The 17,389-nt window shown below is 42.0% G+C and overlaps 1 protein-coding gene and 1 long non-coding RNA gene across 3 annotated transcripts in view; one reads left to right on the plus strand and one right to left on the minus strand.

Annotated features, from left to right (window-relative positions):
• Positions 1-1,189: 1,189 nt before the first annotated feature.
• On the minus strand, positions 1,190-11,367 carry Gm39079 (predicted gene, 39079). The gene is made up of 2 exons (NR_166607.1): positions 11,261-11,367; positions 1,190-2,597 (listed from the first exon to the last, which is right to left on the minus strand). It is a non-coding gene; the product is annotated as a predicted gene, 39079 (long non-coding RNA).
• Acsm1 (acyl-CoA synthetase medium-chain family member 1) overlaps positions 8,793-17,389 on the plus strand; it is a 44,759-nt gene continuing 36,162 nt past the window's right edge. The window contains exons 1-2 of one of the 2 annotated variants that reach the window (XM_006507214.4): positions 8,793-8,933; positions 13,534-13,725. In XM_006507214.4, coding sequence (XP_006507277.1) covers positions 13,546-13,725 — 180 coding nt within the window. In that variant the 5' untranslated portion in view covers positions 8,793-8,933; positions 13,534-13,545. The remainder of the gene's footprint in view (positions 8,934-13,533; positions 13,726-17,389) is intronic. The other variant, NM_054094.6, reaches the window with a different exon arrangement.

Below are 17,389 nucleotides of genomic sequence, written 5' to 3' on the forward strand. Positions count from 1 at the left end.
GAGGGGGGACACTGAGGAGGCCGCTGATGCCATGATGGGCCACTGAGAAACCCAGAAATTGGCTCCATTCCCTGGTGTGTTTATACTGGTCATCTGAAAAGAGGGCTTCTTTACCCAGTATGAATGATGTCTTAATCAAGAAGAGAAATCTAAACACAGAACCAGGCACATACAAGAAAATACCATGTGGACATGAAGATGAACATCCATCAGCTGAGAGGGGCCTTGGAGCCTAACCTCACAGCCTCAGAAGGAACCACCCATGCCTATACCTGCATCGTGTGGCTAACCTTCATAACTGTGAGACAATACATCCTGTGGTTTAAACCTTTTAGCCTGTGTCTTGTTGTTGTAGCACACTTAAAGCAGGATATGAGGGCTGAGAGAGCAACCAAGGACAGTGAAAAGTGTAATATAGAACCCAGAATTTGCAGCAATGGCCACCCTACACCTGTAAGCCATTGAGAGATTTGGGTTTAGTTAAGTTTATATTTAGTGTTGGGTTTACTTTGAAACTTTTCAGTGTTGTTGAAGTATAACTGATAAATTTATATACTGTATATGTGAAGGGTATATACAATATATTTTAATACAGATATACACTGTGGACTACTACAATCAAGCTAATTAGCATATATATCATTTTATATAATTGCTCTCCGTGTGTGTGTGTGTGTGTGTGTGTGTGTGTGTTGAGACACTTCAGATCTATTCTCTTTTCTTGGGTTTGTCAGTTGGGCTAAACTGACTGGGGATATATAAGTTTATTTCTAACATCTCCATTTGCTTCCACTCATGTGTACATCTATTATCAAGTCTGCTTACATTTGTTTGATCACTAAAGTTCTGCAGAATTAAAGTTCATTACTACAATGATTTTAGCTTTGCTCTTTTTGCTCAAAGTTGCCTTAGGTAGTCATGGTCACAGAAGTTGATAAGAATTTTGAATTGGAAGTATTACATTAAATCTGCAAAACACTGTATATACTATGAAAATTTTAACAATAATAATCTCCAGATCTATAAACCTAGGATATATTTCTATTTACCCATCTTCTGGGTTTTTTCCACCAATATTTTATTTATACAGTACACAGGTCTGCTACCTCTGTAGTTAAATTGATGTTTTTTTAAGTATTTTATTTTATCTTAAACTACTATGAATGAAGTTATTTTCTTGGTTTTCTTCTTTTTTCCTTTTGTTTATTTAGGTAATTTTGTTCATAGCGCATAGAAATACCACTGCTTTATATAGTTTAAGTTTGCACCCTATAAATTCATCAGATTAGTAGTTCTAGAAGCCTGGTGTGTGAGTCTTCACCACTTTCTATAGAAATCCCATCATTCTTGCTGTTTATTTTCCCATCGTTTCTTATTTGGGGGCCTCTGTGTTCTGTTGGCTGGTTTTGGGAAGGACATCATCTATCACTAGATTGACTAGAGATATGAAAGCATCCATATATTCTTTTGTTCGTTACCCTCATGCATTCTATTGTCTGCTATACCTTCCAGTTATCTGAATGATGGACCGTAATTTTATTGTGAATACGGTAAAATTCACAGCACAATGACAGCTTATTGACCGAAGTGATCTATGTCATTTTTTTCAAATTCTGTATAAATTCTAACTCAATACATAAATTAATTTCTATACAAATTAAGTTACAATCTCATACTTTACAATTTCTGCCTATGATTGTCTCTGGAAAAAATGTTTATATTTTATTGAAGGATAAATATGTTTATTTTCCCATCCAATTCCTTTACTTTTCTTCTTAAGTGTGTTCCCTTCCACCTCATTGAGCTTCTGTAATGTGAGCATTTTGAATTCTCCTTCCTACAACTCACAGGTCTCTAATTTCTGTGGTGAGCTGTCCCAGCCTTGTTCGGTTTCTTTACCAGTGTTCAGTTTGCCAGATTCCTTTTGATTTAGCACATCCTTGCATTGATCCATGTGTTTGGAGGAACAAACACTTCTGCCATTCCTTAGAAAGTGTTTTTAGCCTTGTGAGGTCTTCTCTTAAATCTCTGAGCTGGTGGGCTTGTCTTGAGATCCCAGTCAGATGTTCTCAGAACCAGTCTCATGGCTGCTGGATGACGTCTCCGTTTGGTGGGCCTCATGAGAGGTCCAGCAGACATGGGTTCTGAAAGCAGCCACTTTTAACTTTTCTCCCCTGCTTAAGAAAGAATCTCAGTGAAACAGGTGTTTGGGTGTGGTTTGTGCCTAATCTGAGGCCCGGGAGGGAGCCTTCTGTGTCTTTCTGTGTGGGAGTTGCAGGGTGGATTTCTTCCTTTATGGGTGGTTCATGGTTGAACTAGACTGTCTCCAGGATTTAAAGCAAGGGGATTGGGGTTTGCTCCAGGGTACAAAGCAGATCTTTTACTTGGCTTGCTGATGACTGTAACGTCCTCACATCTCAGCAGGACTGCTGTGGAACCTGCGTGGGTCTTGCGTCCTACAGCACCAATGCGGATTTGAGGCTAAGAGGGCCTGTAATCAAGCTGCAGGGTTGCTTCGGGATCGAAGACAGAGTCCAAGTCTTTAAACCCATCTCCAAAGCATACATTCCAGAGTTGAGTCTGCTGTCAACCTGCATCTGGGAGAAAGTAAAGCCAAGATTTAGAGCTAATCCAGAATCCTCTGAGGAACTGAGGTTGGCAAGCCTGCCCTGAAGAATAAGCTGGGCGTGTCTTCTGTTTGGCCTTGATGTGGCACAATTGCTCTTAGACCACAGATTAAGGGTTGAGATCTGGGCCCTTTGAGTCTGCTTTGTGACTGGAGCTGGTAAATGTACCCCTAGAGACCTATCCAGGCAGACCTGAGTTGTTTTGAGCAGGCATGGTTACTATTGGAATAGATACACGTTTGGGGGCCTTTTTGGAAACTACTGCAGTTCCAGGGTTGGCAAACATGTCGTAGAGACCAATATGGACACACTTTCTTTTGTGTCTAAGCTACTTATGTCACCTCATGGCTGAGATAGAGTGTCATTTCAGGATCTGCAATTGAGACTAGGTGAAACAGACCTGACTCCTAATATGCTAATGTGTATAAACTCACTACCGGTCCCTTGGCAAAGCTTTTGGCATTAGAACCAAAGTTACAGAAGGCTTCCGGCAAGGAGCCGTTTCTAGGTCTGGAACCTGAACCCACAGTCTGACACTGAGAAAAACCACCCTTGTAGATCTCAGAGCTTCTGGGTGTCACAATCTTCCACTGAAGCCCTTTTGTCTGCAGATTGCCCGTGGGGATATGAAGGAGGGCTACCTAATGATCCACCTTGCTGAGGTCTAGCCTTCTGTTTCTGGTAATACTCGGGGGTGAAAAAAAACATTGTCTCCCTCTGTCTACGTTCACAACTTTTTCCTCTATTTTCAAAATATGTATTGTATACCTTCCTTCTCCCTCTCTCTTCTTCCCTCTCCCTTCTTTCCTTTCCCACTTCCTCTCCTCATTTCCCCTCCCTCCTTTCTCCACAAGTGTTTTGCAGATGCCCTTGGAAGACAGAAGAGGGCAGAGGACTTCAGATCTCTGGGAGCTGGGGTTACAGGTAGGGTGAAGCACTTGACAATTAAACTAGGAACCAAAATCTGGTCTCTGCAAAGATGGTGCACACTCATAGCTGCCACACTATATCTCCAGCCCCCACCTCTGTTTTTTATTAAGAAGAAATATAGTCATCTGCCTTAATGGTTTTCTTTTTCTATTTCTCCTGTTTCTACTTCTCTCTGTTATTCTAAGAGTCCATACATGTATGTTTTCACCCAAATCTGAGCCAGTTTGGGCCGTTCTTCTGGCACTTAACTGATTCCAAGGTCTGCTGATGCTCCACTTGCAGTTTCCAAGTTTTCTCTATTATTCTGAGCGATAATTTGTTTTGATCCAATTTCAGGTTCACCGAGTTTCTTTGATCATCTTGATTCTACTAGAAAAGTCTAATCAATTAACTTTTAACTTAAGTCAACAAGTTTTTCAGTTAATGATTCCTAATTGAAAATTTTATTTCTCTGCTAAAAGTTATCTGTTTCTCTTTAGCATGATTTCCTTCAGTTCTTAAACAGCTCTATAACACTTACTAAAATTATTATCTACTAATCCCAATTTAGCTCATCAGTTTTATCCACTGATGTCCTGGTTTTTTTGTTTTGTTCTGTTTTTGTTTTTTGTTTTTGTTTTGTTTTTGTTTGTTTTTTGTTTGTTTTGGTTTTGGTTTTGTGTTTTTGTTTTTGTTGTTTGGAGAATGGATCATGTGTTTCTTTTTAAATTTACATCATTTCCATTATTCCTTCTTCCTGCTCTGACTCCTCTTATACCCCCCACTTCCTCTCAAACTCACGAGTCCTCCTTTAATCATTGTTACACACACAGTCATATGTGTATATGGGCCCATTTAGTGTTGCCTGCTGAAACTGTTTAGGGATGAGTACCTGGGATCAGACAATCTGTCAGGAGACTCATCTCCCATTCTCTCTCCTTCAGCAGCCATTACTTGTCTAGAGCAGTGGTTCCTAATGCTGCAACCCTTTAATATAGTTCATTATGTGGTGGTGATCCTGAGCCATAAAATTATTTTAGTTGCTACTTCATGAGTGTAATTTTGCTAGTGTAATAAATCATAATGTAAATATCTGTGTTTTCTGATGGTCTTAGAAAAGGTCATTTGACCCCCTCCCCCCAAAGGGGTAGCAATCCACAGATTGAGAACCACTGGTCTATAGCTCCTTATCTAGGGATAGTACCTTGTAAAATTTGTCTAACTCATGCTGGCATGTCAACGGATATTTCCATTATACAGGTCTTATTTAGGCAACCTTTGTGATTTCGTGGGTGTAATTTCCCTGTCATATATAGAAGCCCTCATCTCACAGCAGACATCTTGGGCCTCTGCCTCTTAGAACCTTTCTACCCCATCTCCAGTAATGTTCCTGAGCCTTAGGTGTAGCCACTGTGCTGCATATGTATCGACTGGGGTTGGACAGCCCAGTCAGGTTGACCAGTTGTAGATGGTTCTGGAATGGTCTCCATCTGCTTCACATAGGTGCTTCTTTGATGAGGAGGAAGAACTGCTTACGTTTGGGTGATAAGTACTTAGAACAAGGTTGGAAGTGATTCTGGTTTAGGAAAGGGGCAGAAATAGCTTCTCCTCGAAGGTCCAATCACCTCATCACCCACAGATAGTCGTCCAGGCTTACAGTACTCGGCACAAATTCACTCCTACTGAGTAGGTCTTAAGTCCAACTAGACAGCTGTTGGTCTAAGAGCTAAGAGCTTACATCTACTGCTCCAACACCATGCCTGCCTGCCTACCTGCTGCCATGGCGGTCAAAGAGTCTATTACAGTCTGGAACCATGAGTTCTAAAATAAATGATTTTTTTTATAAGTTGCCTTGGTCAGGTGTCTTGACATACATACATACATACATACATACATACATAAGACAGTCAATGAAAAGAAAATTCATGTGTCATGAGGCTATACTATATGTTTAAATACAGCTATGTTTACAATTTCTTTGAGGTAAGAGGACCTTCAGAAGTAATCAGGTTGTTGTGGACACCAATTGCAAGAACTTGAACAGTCTCAAGCACTGAAGAAAGAAAGAGAGAGAGAAGAAAAGAAAAATAGGAAAGGAAAGAAGAAAGGAAGGAGGAGGAGGAGGAGGAGGAGGAGGAGGAGAGAGAGAGAGAGAGAGAGAGAGAGAGAGAGAGAGAGAGAGAGAGTGACAGAGAGACAGGCTAAAAAATCATGCAGAGCCATCAAGCTATCTCAGTGGGTAAGGGTGCCGGCCATGCTAACTTGATTGAATGAGTTTGATCCCTGAAACCCACATAAAGATTCAAGATCTGAGGCCATGCATCTGTAATTCTAGCACTCTTAAAGGAAGGCAAAGACAGGGAATTGCCTGAAAGCTTGGAGGCCACTTATCCAGCCCAGCAGGAACAAGAGACTCTGCCTAATGAAAGAGGAGAGAATTGATTCCTGATGCCATCTGGCATGCACACTCCCTCATTCACACACACACCTTTCTCTCTCTCTCTCTCTCTCTCTCTCTCTCTCTCTCACACACACACACACACACACACACAGAGAGAGAGAGAGAGAGAGAGAGAGAGAGAGAGAGAGAGAATGAAGTTTAAATGATGAAAATCTTAAATCCCATAGACCTCTAATACTGAAGGTATTGATCTGATTGATACCTGTTAAATCTTATGCCAACGTTCTGCCTGTGTCGCATGATCACACCTAAACTAACAAAAAGAGCTAATTGTTTCTTCTCTCATCCCATTCCCCTCTCCTAATGATTAACAATAACGGCGCCCTTAACACATGCTAGCACTCCCCTAAGTGGTATACATAAAATTTATAATTATCACAACAGTCATGGGGAATCATCATCTTCAGATGGGGAAATAATAACCACAGGGGATCCATATAGAACACTGACCCAGCCCTGAAAGCTGCCATTTGAAAAGGGCTTGCTGTGTGCTAGGTGTCTGGAATTGTCTTCCAAATCTTATTCTACAGCAAATCTGAGGTGAATGAGGAAGCCATTGATGTCTTCCTATGGGCACAACAAAGATTAAACAGGAAGATTTTATAGCTTTCCAGAGACAATTTTCTTCAGAGCTGGTTGATAAGAATGACCAAGCAATGGAAAGACAATAAAATATTTTTTTTGGTCCAACCAATATTTATTTCCTCAGGGGAAGAACAACTTCAATAAGCCAGCTCATAAATATTCCCTAGGTAAAAAAAAAAAAAAAAAAAAACAAAAAACCCTAAAATCAGAAACGCAGGCATATCAGACACTTGCAGAAGCAGAATATTATTGAGAGAACTGAGTGGTTAAAAATTAGCTTAGATAAAATAATATTCAATCCTGTACTGTCCTGTATAATGTCCTCTGTGACTTTGGAAATGTTCTAGTGCAGCTTCAGCATCTGTTTCTTTATCTATAAATCATGACTTGCTATGAATGTCAGTGCAGAACACAGAACTCTGAGGTTTTTATTTGTTATCTTTTGTATGTCTATCACAGAGCATGGGAAGTTCTAGAGAGCAATAGCCTTGTCTGGCACATCCAAAGCCACATCTGTACCAAAATGATGCTCAGTAAGTGTTCATAAGGAGCGAGTGAATCATAGGCTCCTTACAGGGTGACAGGAGTTAGTTTGTATAAAGGTCCATGGTAGAGATTTTACTATATGAGGCTATCTAGGATGACTGATAGTGTGTCTGCCACCTTGTAATGTCATGTCTCTGTGCAGCTTCCAGCAGAACTGAATCAGAAGAAAGTACAGATTAGTTCATGACCCTTTACATGGCCAAGTGTTCACGCTGGAGTTTACTGTCTAGACCTTTCGTTCAGTGACGTGGGATAACTGCAGTCAAGGCTGATGTGAAAGAAGAGTATACGTGTAGACTCTTCAGAATTGTCCTTTCTCTACTGCAGACTCACTTGCAATGGAGGCACAGGTGGATAGAAACCTTCACAGCACCACTGAGATGCTAACTAGTGAAATCCAGACTCATATCCAGACTGTCAGGCCCAAGGGGCTGTCCTCTTGGCCATGAATTAGTGTGGTAGCTCAGCAGATACCTGCTGGGTCCAGATGGCATCTCTCAGGTTCTACTGCCTGCTCCTCCTTTGCAGAAGTGTCTTTGCTTTGCCACCTGTCTTCCACCTCCCTCTCAGATTTTTGCACTTTGGCCCTTTGGATATTTAATGTCTAGCTACTGTGGCCAGTCACCTCACTCTGCCTTCTCCCCACCATTCCTTCTCCCCAAGCAATGCCTGCCTGCTCTGTGTTTACAATTTTACCATAAGTCAGTCAGCCAGGAAACATGACGTCTGTCAGGCTTGCCCCTCCCCTCTGCCTTCTTTAGTGGTAACTTTAAGCCAAAGTATTTTTATCCCAAGTTCAACAGAGACTAGAAGAGTAAGAGGTGAAAAATCCAAGCCAGAATCCCTGGAGGTCCTCCACTCTCCATCAATCTCCCAAGTCAGATCATTAGCAAAGAATTACTCAGGTACTGTGCATAGTCGCCTTCATTAAACAATCAACAAAACATCAGTACCCAGTCTGCGGCTAAATTCTGGGGGTCGGACTCTCTACTGACTAACCTAACCTTTTCAAAGATTTCATAGAACTAAGCTTACAATGACCTACCTAACATCATTTATTGATGAGCTGCCCTAAATCGAGGACCATATGGCATACTCGGGGCTTCTTCAAACACGTGGCAGATCCTAAACCTTTGGAACTACAAAGACCTTAACTTTGCCCACACACAGAATCATTTCTCTTAACTAGAATTAAACAGCCAACACACTCTATCACTGCGTGTTATGAGCCTCTTAAGAGTCATCTAGTTTAACACTAACCAGTGAACAAAATCCTAAGAATTTGTCATTTTCATTTTACAAGTGAGGAATGGAGTGAGGGGCTCACCCAGGAAGAGACAGGTATTGTGGAGAAAGCAGAGGCTTGTGCTGAGAGATCTCTGTGTCTCTGGCACATGGATCTTAGCTATGAAGCTGTGTGGCCCTTCAGCTGTCATATAGATGCAAAAGAAAGGTATACACTGGGAAAGGGAAGCAGGTTAGCTGCTGAGAATTTACAAAGACTCCACCTTTCTCATCCTGTTCCACCTTGAGTAGCCCATGAGGATGGGGAAGGTTCTACACAGTCCTCTTCCCTAGATGACTGTCCCTGCTGGAAGTCTGCACTGTTTTCTGACCTCTTGACTAAACGTCTCCTCCCCTCTGCAGCATCATCCAATTCCTGAAGTTGTCACTCAATATTCTCCTCAGTCAGGGGCCAAGTTCCACAGCTGTGTTCCCAGAACTGGGAAAGACTGTGCACAGAGAGCAGGCCTTACAAGCCGTCTCTCCTGGCTATAGTCTACCTGTGTCCTTCACAGTACCAGGTAAGACCAAGCCCATCCTGGCTACCCCCACCTCAGGGCCTGCCCTCACCGTGTGTCCGTGTGTCCGTGTGTGTGTGTCCGTGTGTCTGTGTGTGTGTGTGTGTGTGTGTGTACATATGTGCATGTGTGACTGCTTGTGATAATCTGTATGTCTGTGTGTATTTCTATCTTCCACAAAAGCCTTAAACTTGAGGATCCTATTTAAGTTCTGTGAATGCCACTTATAAACTATGGCCTTGGTCAAATCACTTAACTTTTCTGCCATTTCCTTTCTTTATCTGCAATATAATGATGGCACGTTGGAGAGAGGAATATCTGGAGACATACATGAGCCATGTTTAGCACAGTGGCTGGCTCAGAGACACGGACTGATATGTTTGGGAATGAGTAGAAAAGACAGGGACAGAAGGAGAGTCATTGAAAGAAACCTTCCCTGTGCACAAGACAGCTCGCTCTCTTTAAAGTGAATGCCTTTAATCTGGTGAAGCACTTGCTGAGTCAGCATGAGGACCTGAACTGGATCTCCAGTACCTGGAGAAAAGTGTGGGCAGGGTATCTTCCAGTGTGTGCCTTCCATTTGTTAGGGTTTGTTGTTGTTGTTGTTGTTTGTCAACTTGACACAAGCCAAGTCATTTAGGAAGAGGGACCCTCAATTAGAAAAAACCACCTCTTTCAGATCAAACAGTAGGCAAGTCTGGAGAATTTTTATGATTAATGATTGTTCAAAGACTTAACTCACCGTGGGTTGTGCCACATCTGGGCACCTTGCCTATATCAAAAAAACAGCTGAGAAAGCCATAAAGCAAAAGCCAGCAGATGCCATTCCTCAACCCTTCCTGCCTCTGCTCCTGTTTGTGTTCCTGCTCTGACCTCCCACAGAGACTGAGCATGATTAAAACATGTAAGTCAAAAAGACAGCTTCCTCTCCACGCTGCCTTTTTGTCATGATGTTTATCACAGCAATGCAAAGCAACCTAAATTATCCCTATAATCCCAGGGCTGGCAAGAAGAAACAGAAGGATCCCCAGGGACTTGCCAAGCAGCCGGTCTAGCCAAATCAGCTACCATCAGGTTCACTGAGAGACCTTGTTCCCAAAACTAAAGTGGAGAGGTTTGGGGAAAACCCTTGACTTTGCCCTCTGACTTCCACATGTGTGTGCATTCAAACACACACACACACACACACACACACACACACACACACACACACACACACACGGTGGAGGGGCAGATTCATTTAATTGTTGGTAGTTGAAAGGTACCTCAACATTTTTAAATTCTTGGTATGTTCTAGGTTCAATGCTGGCACAGTGATGATGCCACTAGTTAACATGGGAATCAAGGTGATAGGTATCATATTTGTACCCTCAAAAACAGGGCCCCAAAACACAGAACTGTCAGGTGGTAAAGCCGAAGTCATGTTGTGACTCTGCTGTACTGGGTTCCCCTAAGACACATCAAACATGTCAATCTGTTAAGTAACATTTTGTGTCCCAGGGCTTCTCTAACACATCTGATTCTCAGGGCACTGCATATGTAAGTCTACATTCCTGGGCCCAGCCCACCTCAAATACACATGGCCAACTTGCTTTCAGAATATACTTTAAAACACTTCATAACATTGGGCTCTAAGATCATTTCATAGAGCCTTCAGAGCTTAATATCTAAGACGGCAGACCTTCCTCCAGTTGATAGAACCTAAAAACACATGTGGAACTCTTATAATAAGTGTTTCATAAATGAAAGAGAAGTTATTCTATGATTCAAATATTTTATAGACACAATCGATTTTTCTCTTTCCAGCTTTCATTTCCCAGGTTTTTAAAATGCGACAAGGGAAGAATCTAACATTACATTGAATACTCAGTGCCCATCAACAAACAAACACTATGACGGATAGATAGATATTGTTCTATATATAGAATAGCATTGATGTAATTGTTGCTATGTAGATCTATAGCTATAGAGAGGGAGATAGAGAGAGATGTAATTTTAGATATTGATACATAGTTATAGAAATAGACAGAGCTAGAGAGAGAAATCTGCACCTCAGGAAGACAGACAGAAATACCTAGATATGAGTTTCTCTGAAAGCTGTAACATGCACTGTGGTACAAGCTGTCTTTACAGTCTATTTCAGGAACCGATCCCCACTTCTTTCCTCTAATCCTGTTGTAGAAGTTAAATACTATTTCTTTGTCTCAGGCTTAATTACTCTGCTTCCCTGGAGAGAGAGAGAGAGAGAGAGAGAGAGAGAGAGAGAGAGAGAGAGAGAGAGAGAGAGTTAACCATTAACCATCAATAGCCCCTCTTTCTAGAATTCTTACCTGTGCTGTGTCTTACAGAATGTCAGTCATCCATTACCACCATTGCTTAGATCAATAGGTGCTATGAGTCCATCTGTGTTGAAAAGGGAGGTTAAGCAAACTACTCCAAGTTACACAGTGGGTGAGTGGAATTTGAACCTGTGCTGTTGGACTTCCAAAGGCTACCCTCTCAATTACCCACAGCCAGCCTCTTCCAGGAACCACTGTGTTTGCCAACTCACATGATAAACATTAAGTTAGAACTGCAAACTATTTGTAATAAAGTGTCAACATGATTTCCTCTCCTTTTGGTCTAGAAGATTGCCATGGAAAATGATCACAGACTGAATGACTTAGCAGAAATGTGTTTTCTCAATTTTCTGAATATCAAAAGTCCAAGATCAAGGTTACTCATTTGAGGCTCATTTCTTGGCTTGTAGATGATGGTCTTTTGGTCCCATAGCGCTTGCCTCCACCTCCTGTCTGAATGCTAATCTCCTTTTTAACTTTTTTGTTACTGTCTCTCTGTGTATCCCCTGGCTGGCCTCATACTCACAGAGATCTACCTACCTTTGTATCCCAAGTGCTGGTATTAAAGGTATGCTTTACCAATGCCTGTTTCCTTTATGAAAAAAGGAGACTAACCATAATATACTCTGGTATACTCCAATGGTCTCATATTTAACTCAGTTATGAAATTACCCACCTCCAATTACAGTAACATTGAGAAATATTGGGGTCGGTACTCACACATGTCCTTCGTGGGAGGCAGGGGGAGCACGGAGTCAACCCATGATAAAGGGTCACTGTTTCCTCACTCCAACTCACCCTTTTGTTTAAGTCAGTAGCCACAATTAATATATTTGACTATTTCTTTTGCAATTCTAGAGACTGGACCATGGCCACATGCATAGACAAGTATCCTATCATTGAGTATGTGCCTAACCATTTTATTTACTTATAAAGTGTCTCTTTGTTCTGCCTTTGAGGAAAGCAGTTGATATTTAAGGAAGACCCCAAGGTCATGCAGAAACCTATGTAGAAATATAGCCATTGTAGGAAAAAAATGGCCAGTAGGAGCCTGGACCTAGAGCCTGCCCTTGCACCATACTCACTTCCACGGTGGAACTAAAGGCTACTGCAGTTTCCAAAACCCAACAACCTTGTGTTGTTATCGGCTCAGACTACCCTATCCAGTCTTTAACATTAATCCCAACCTCCAAGTATGTGATCTCTCAAATACAGGATTCAGATTTGGCGGTGGGGGCTTGGAGAGGGGATGCTGCTGTGTAGGACGTGCTGTTCTAGGATTGGTTTTATCATCATGGCCATCCTTGAATTCATAATCTCACTGAAATGTCAATGGTGCACCATTCCCTGTTTACTCCGGAGAGCTGGGAACTACTGCCCAGGACACTATCCCAGAAAGGATCTTGTGGCCACACAGCAATCAGCAAGAAGCTGAGACACTAGCACAGTCTAATCTGAGGGTGGGTGCGTGGCTGTGGGGATCCATACAGAATTCCACAGAACCCAGGGGAAGGTAGTAATAGCAGAAAGGCAGAGGGCAGAGAGGCAGAAGGCAGAGGGGCAGAAGGGCAGAGAGCAGAGAGGCAGAAGGCAGAGGACAGAGGACAGAAGGCAGAGAAGCAGAGAGGCAGAAGGCAGAGGGGAAAAGGGGCAGAGGGCAGAGGGCAGGGGGTCCTTGGCAACAGTGTGAGCCCCCAGACTCTGGCTACCCTCATCTCCTTGTCCCTGGGTGTATGCTTCATTTACATCACATGACAGAAATCATAACCTCAGGAATTTCCACCAACTTTTCACTTTATGGTTGTTCTAGTTGGAGACAATCTGAGCTACTTTTTGGTAACACACACACAATTTTGAGAGTGAGTATGATCACTTTTGCTTGTGCTTAAAAATCACAGGGATGATTATTTAGATTTTGACCTGTCATCAGCTTTGGGGACAGGAAGTAGATGATGATATGACAGTTTCCATGGAAACTGCAAGATTGGCCTTGATGGGAAGAAAGGTTTCCAGAGTAGAGACAATTTGACCCATGGGACAGGATTTGTAAAAGGGATGGCCACACAGCTACCACCCTGGCATCAAATCAGAGACCTCCAGGAATGTGGCTCAATCTAATGTAGCAGCAACAGCTGGGAAGAGAAATTCCCATCTGAGGTAATTCTAGCAATGAAACAGGATCAGCTCCTGGAGGTTGATTGGCGTGTAAACCATGTCTTCTCAAGACAGCCAGTGACTTGAGGGTTCTATGTCTCCTACCATAGGACTGCCCTAATATGCAGTGGCTGAAGAGTTTCCAGATCTGCAAAGTCTTACAGGGCTTCTCCCTAAGCCCCACCCAGCTGCACAGACGGTTGTTTTCAAGAGTTGGAGCTCCAAGATGGAATGACCATGATTCACCTGAGGAGTTTAACTTTGCAAGTGATGTCCTGGACTACTGGGCTCAAATGGAGGAGGTAAGAGGGCATCATGATGGAGCTATGGGAATGGGAGTGGCCTAGTGACTGTCCCTTGCTCAAACTAGGGGAAGGGGATACATAGATTCTCTAGAGACACAGAAGGACCTACAGCTTCTTCAAGGCAGCTGTGTAGTAGGAAGGGATTACACCTGAGGGCACATCTGCACGTCTTCTCACTTCTCTGAGTTTCAGTGGTTTGTTGTTGTTGCTGCTGTTGCTGCTGCTACTGCTGCTGTTTTCTTTGCTTTCTGTGAAACAGGGGTTAATTTATTTTTAAAACTCACTTGTACAGTGAGTAGAAGTATCTGATGCATGTTTTTTCTTTCATAACTACGAGCTAGTGAAACGTTCTAATGGTCAGGTTCGTGGAAGTCTGAGTTCTCACCCTCAATTAGTGGGGGAGTCTAACTGAAATTCAGTTCAGCACATTGACTGTAAACCATGCCACAAGAGGGGAAAGACTCTCAGAATGTGCACAGGAGCATCTACCACATTTATATAAACCAAGTAACCTATCATCCTGTGAAGGTGACAAGGGACAAGTCTCCCTGGGGTCCTCCATGTCAGCTACATGCTTTTTCTTTCTATTGTTTTTTTTTATTGGATATTTTCTTTATTTACATTTCAAATGTTATCCCCTTTCCCGGTTCCTCCCCACCCACCTGGAAACCCCCTATCCCATCCTCCCTCTCCCTGCTTCTATGAGGGTGCTCCTCCATCAACCCACCCACTCCCACCTCCCTACCCTCAGTTCCCCTACACTGGAGCATCTAGAAATCCTTCATAGGACCAAAGACCTCTCCTCCCATTGATGGCTGGCAAGGCTATCTTCTGCAATGTATACAGCTGGAGTAATGTGGACCCTTTGTTGATGGCTTAGTCCCTGGGAGCTATTGGGGGACTGGTTGGTTGATATTGCTTTCTTCCTGTGAGGTTGTAACTCCTTTGGTCCTTTCTCTAAGTCCTTTATTGGGAACCCCGTGCAAAGTCCAATGGTTGGCTGCAAGCATACGTCTCTGTATTTATAAGGCTCTGGCAGGGCTTCTCAGGAGACAACCATATCAGGCTCCTTTCAGCATGCACTTCTTCACATCCACAATAGTGTCTGGGTTTGGTATCTGTATATGGGATGAATCCCGGGTTGGACAGACTCTGGATGGTATTTTCTTCAGTCTCTGCTCTACACTTTATCTCCATATTTGCTCCTGTGAGTATTTTGTTCTCCTTCTAACAAGGACTGAAGCACCCACACTTTTGTCTTTTTTCTTCTTGAGCTTCATGTGGTCTGTGAATTGTATCTTAGCTATTTGGAGCTTTGGGGCTAATATCCACTTATCAGTGAGTGCATACCATGTGTGTTCTTGTATGATTGGGTTACCTCACTCAGTATGATATTTTTTCAGTTCTATCCATTTGCCTAAGAATTTCATGAATTCATCATTTTTAATAGCTGAGTAGTACTCCATTGTGTAAATGTACCACATTTTCTGTATCCACTTCTCTGTTGAAGGACATCTGGGTTCTTTCCAGCTCCTGGCTATTATAAATAAGGCTGTGATGAACATAGTGGAACATGTGTCCTTATTACATGTTGAAGCATCTTCTGGGTATATGCCCAGGAATGGTAGAGCTGGATCCTAAGGTATGCCCAATTTTCTGAGGAACTGCCAAACTGATTTCCAGAGTGGTTGTAGCAGCTTGCAATCCCATTAGCAATGGAGGAGTGTTCCCCTTTCTCCACATCCTCACCAGCATCTGCTGTCACCTGAGTTTTTTTATTTTAGCCATTCTGACTGCTGTGAGGTGGATCTCAGGGTTGTTTTGATTTGCATTTCCCTGATGACTAAGGATGTTGTACATCTCTTCAGGTGCTTCTAGGTCATTCAATATTCCCCAGTTAAAAATTCTTCATTTAGCTCTGTACCCCATTTTTAATAGGGTCATTTGATTTTTCTGGAGTCTAACTTCTTGAGTCCTTTGTATATATTGGATATTAGCCCTCTATCAGATTTAGGGTTGGTAAAGATCTTTTCCCAATCTGTTGTTTGTCGTTTCGTCCTATAGACAGTGTCCTTTGCCTTACAGAAGCTCTGCAACTTTATGAGGTCCCCTTTGTCTATTGTTGATCTTAAAGCATAATTCATGGGTGTTCTGTTCAGGAATTTTTCCCCTGTGCTCTTCCCCACTTTCTCCTCTATAAGTTTCAGGGTATCTGGTTTTATGTGGAGGTCCTTGATCCACTTGGACTTGAGCTTTGTATAAGGAGATAAGAATGGGTCAGTTTGCTTTTTTTCTACAGTTGAACCAGCACCATTTGTTAAAAATGCTGTCTTTTTTTCACTAGATGGCTTTAGCTCCTTTGTCAAATATCAAGTGACCCTATGTGTGTGGGTTCACTTCTGGGTCTTCAGTTCTATTCCATTGATCTTCCCGCCTGTCTCTGTACCAATACCATAGTTTTTATCGCTATTGCTCTGTAATACAGCTTAAGGTAAGGGATAGTGATTATCCCAGAAGTTATTTTATTGTTGACAATAGTTTTCTCTGTCCTGGGTTTTTTTGTTATTGCAAATGAATTTGCAAATTGCTCCTTCCAATTCGTTGAAGAATTGAGTTAGAATTTTGATGGGGATTGCATTGAATCTGTAGATTGCTTTTGGCAAGATAGCCATTTTTACTATATTAATCCTGCCAACCCATGAGCATGGGAGATCTTTCTATCTTCTGAGATCTTCTTTGATTTCTTTCTCCAGAGACTTGAAATTCTTGTCATACAGATCTATCACTTCCTTGGTTAGAGTCACACCAAGGTATGTAATATTATTTGTGACTATTGTGAAGGGTGTAGTTTCCCTAATTTCTTTCTCAGCATGTTTATCCTTTGAGTGGAGGAAGGCTACTGATTTGTTTGAGTTACTTTCATATCCAGCCACTTTTCTGAAGTTGTTTATCAGTTTTCGGAGTTCTCTGGTGGAATTTTTGGGGTCACTTAAGTATAATATGATATCATCTGCAAATAGTGATATTTTGACTTCTTCCTTTCTAATTTGTATCCCGTTGAACTCCTTTTGTTGTCTAATCGCTCTAGCCAGAACTCAAGTACTATGTTGACTAGATAGGGAGAGAGTGGGCAACCTTGTCTAGTCCCTGATTTTAGTGGGATTGCTTCAAGTTTCTCTCCGTTTAGTTTGATGTTGGCTACTGGTTTGCTGTATATTGCATTTACTATGTTTAGGTATGGGCCTTGAATTCCTGATCTTTCCAAGACTTTTACCGTGAAGGGATGCTGAATTTTGTCAAATGCTTTTTCAGCATCTAATGAAATGATCATGTGGGGTTTTTCCTTTGAGTGTGTTTAAGTAGTGGATTACATTGATGGACTTATATATATTGAGCTATCCCTGTATCCCTGGGATGAATCCTACTTGATCGTGGTGAATGATCGTTTTGATTTGTTCTTGGATTTGGTTGATAAAAAATTTATTGAGTATTTTTACATCAATTTTCATAAGGGAGATTGGACTGAAGTTCTCTTTCTTTGTTGGGTCTTTGTGTGGTTTAGGTATAAGTGTGATTGTGGGCTCATAGAATGAATTGGGTAGTGTTCCTTTTGTTTCTACTTTGTGGAATAGGTTGAAGAGTATTGGTATTAGGTCTTCTT

The sequence above is a fragment of the Mus musculus genome, chromosome 7 (assembly GCF_000001635.26).
Source record: "Mus musculus strain C57BL/6J chromosome 7, GRCm38.p6 C57BL/6J".
Taxonomy (NCBI): domain Eukaryota; kingdom Metazoa; phylum Chordata; class Mammalia; order Rodentia; family Muridae; genus Mus; species Mus musculus.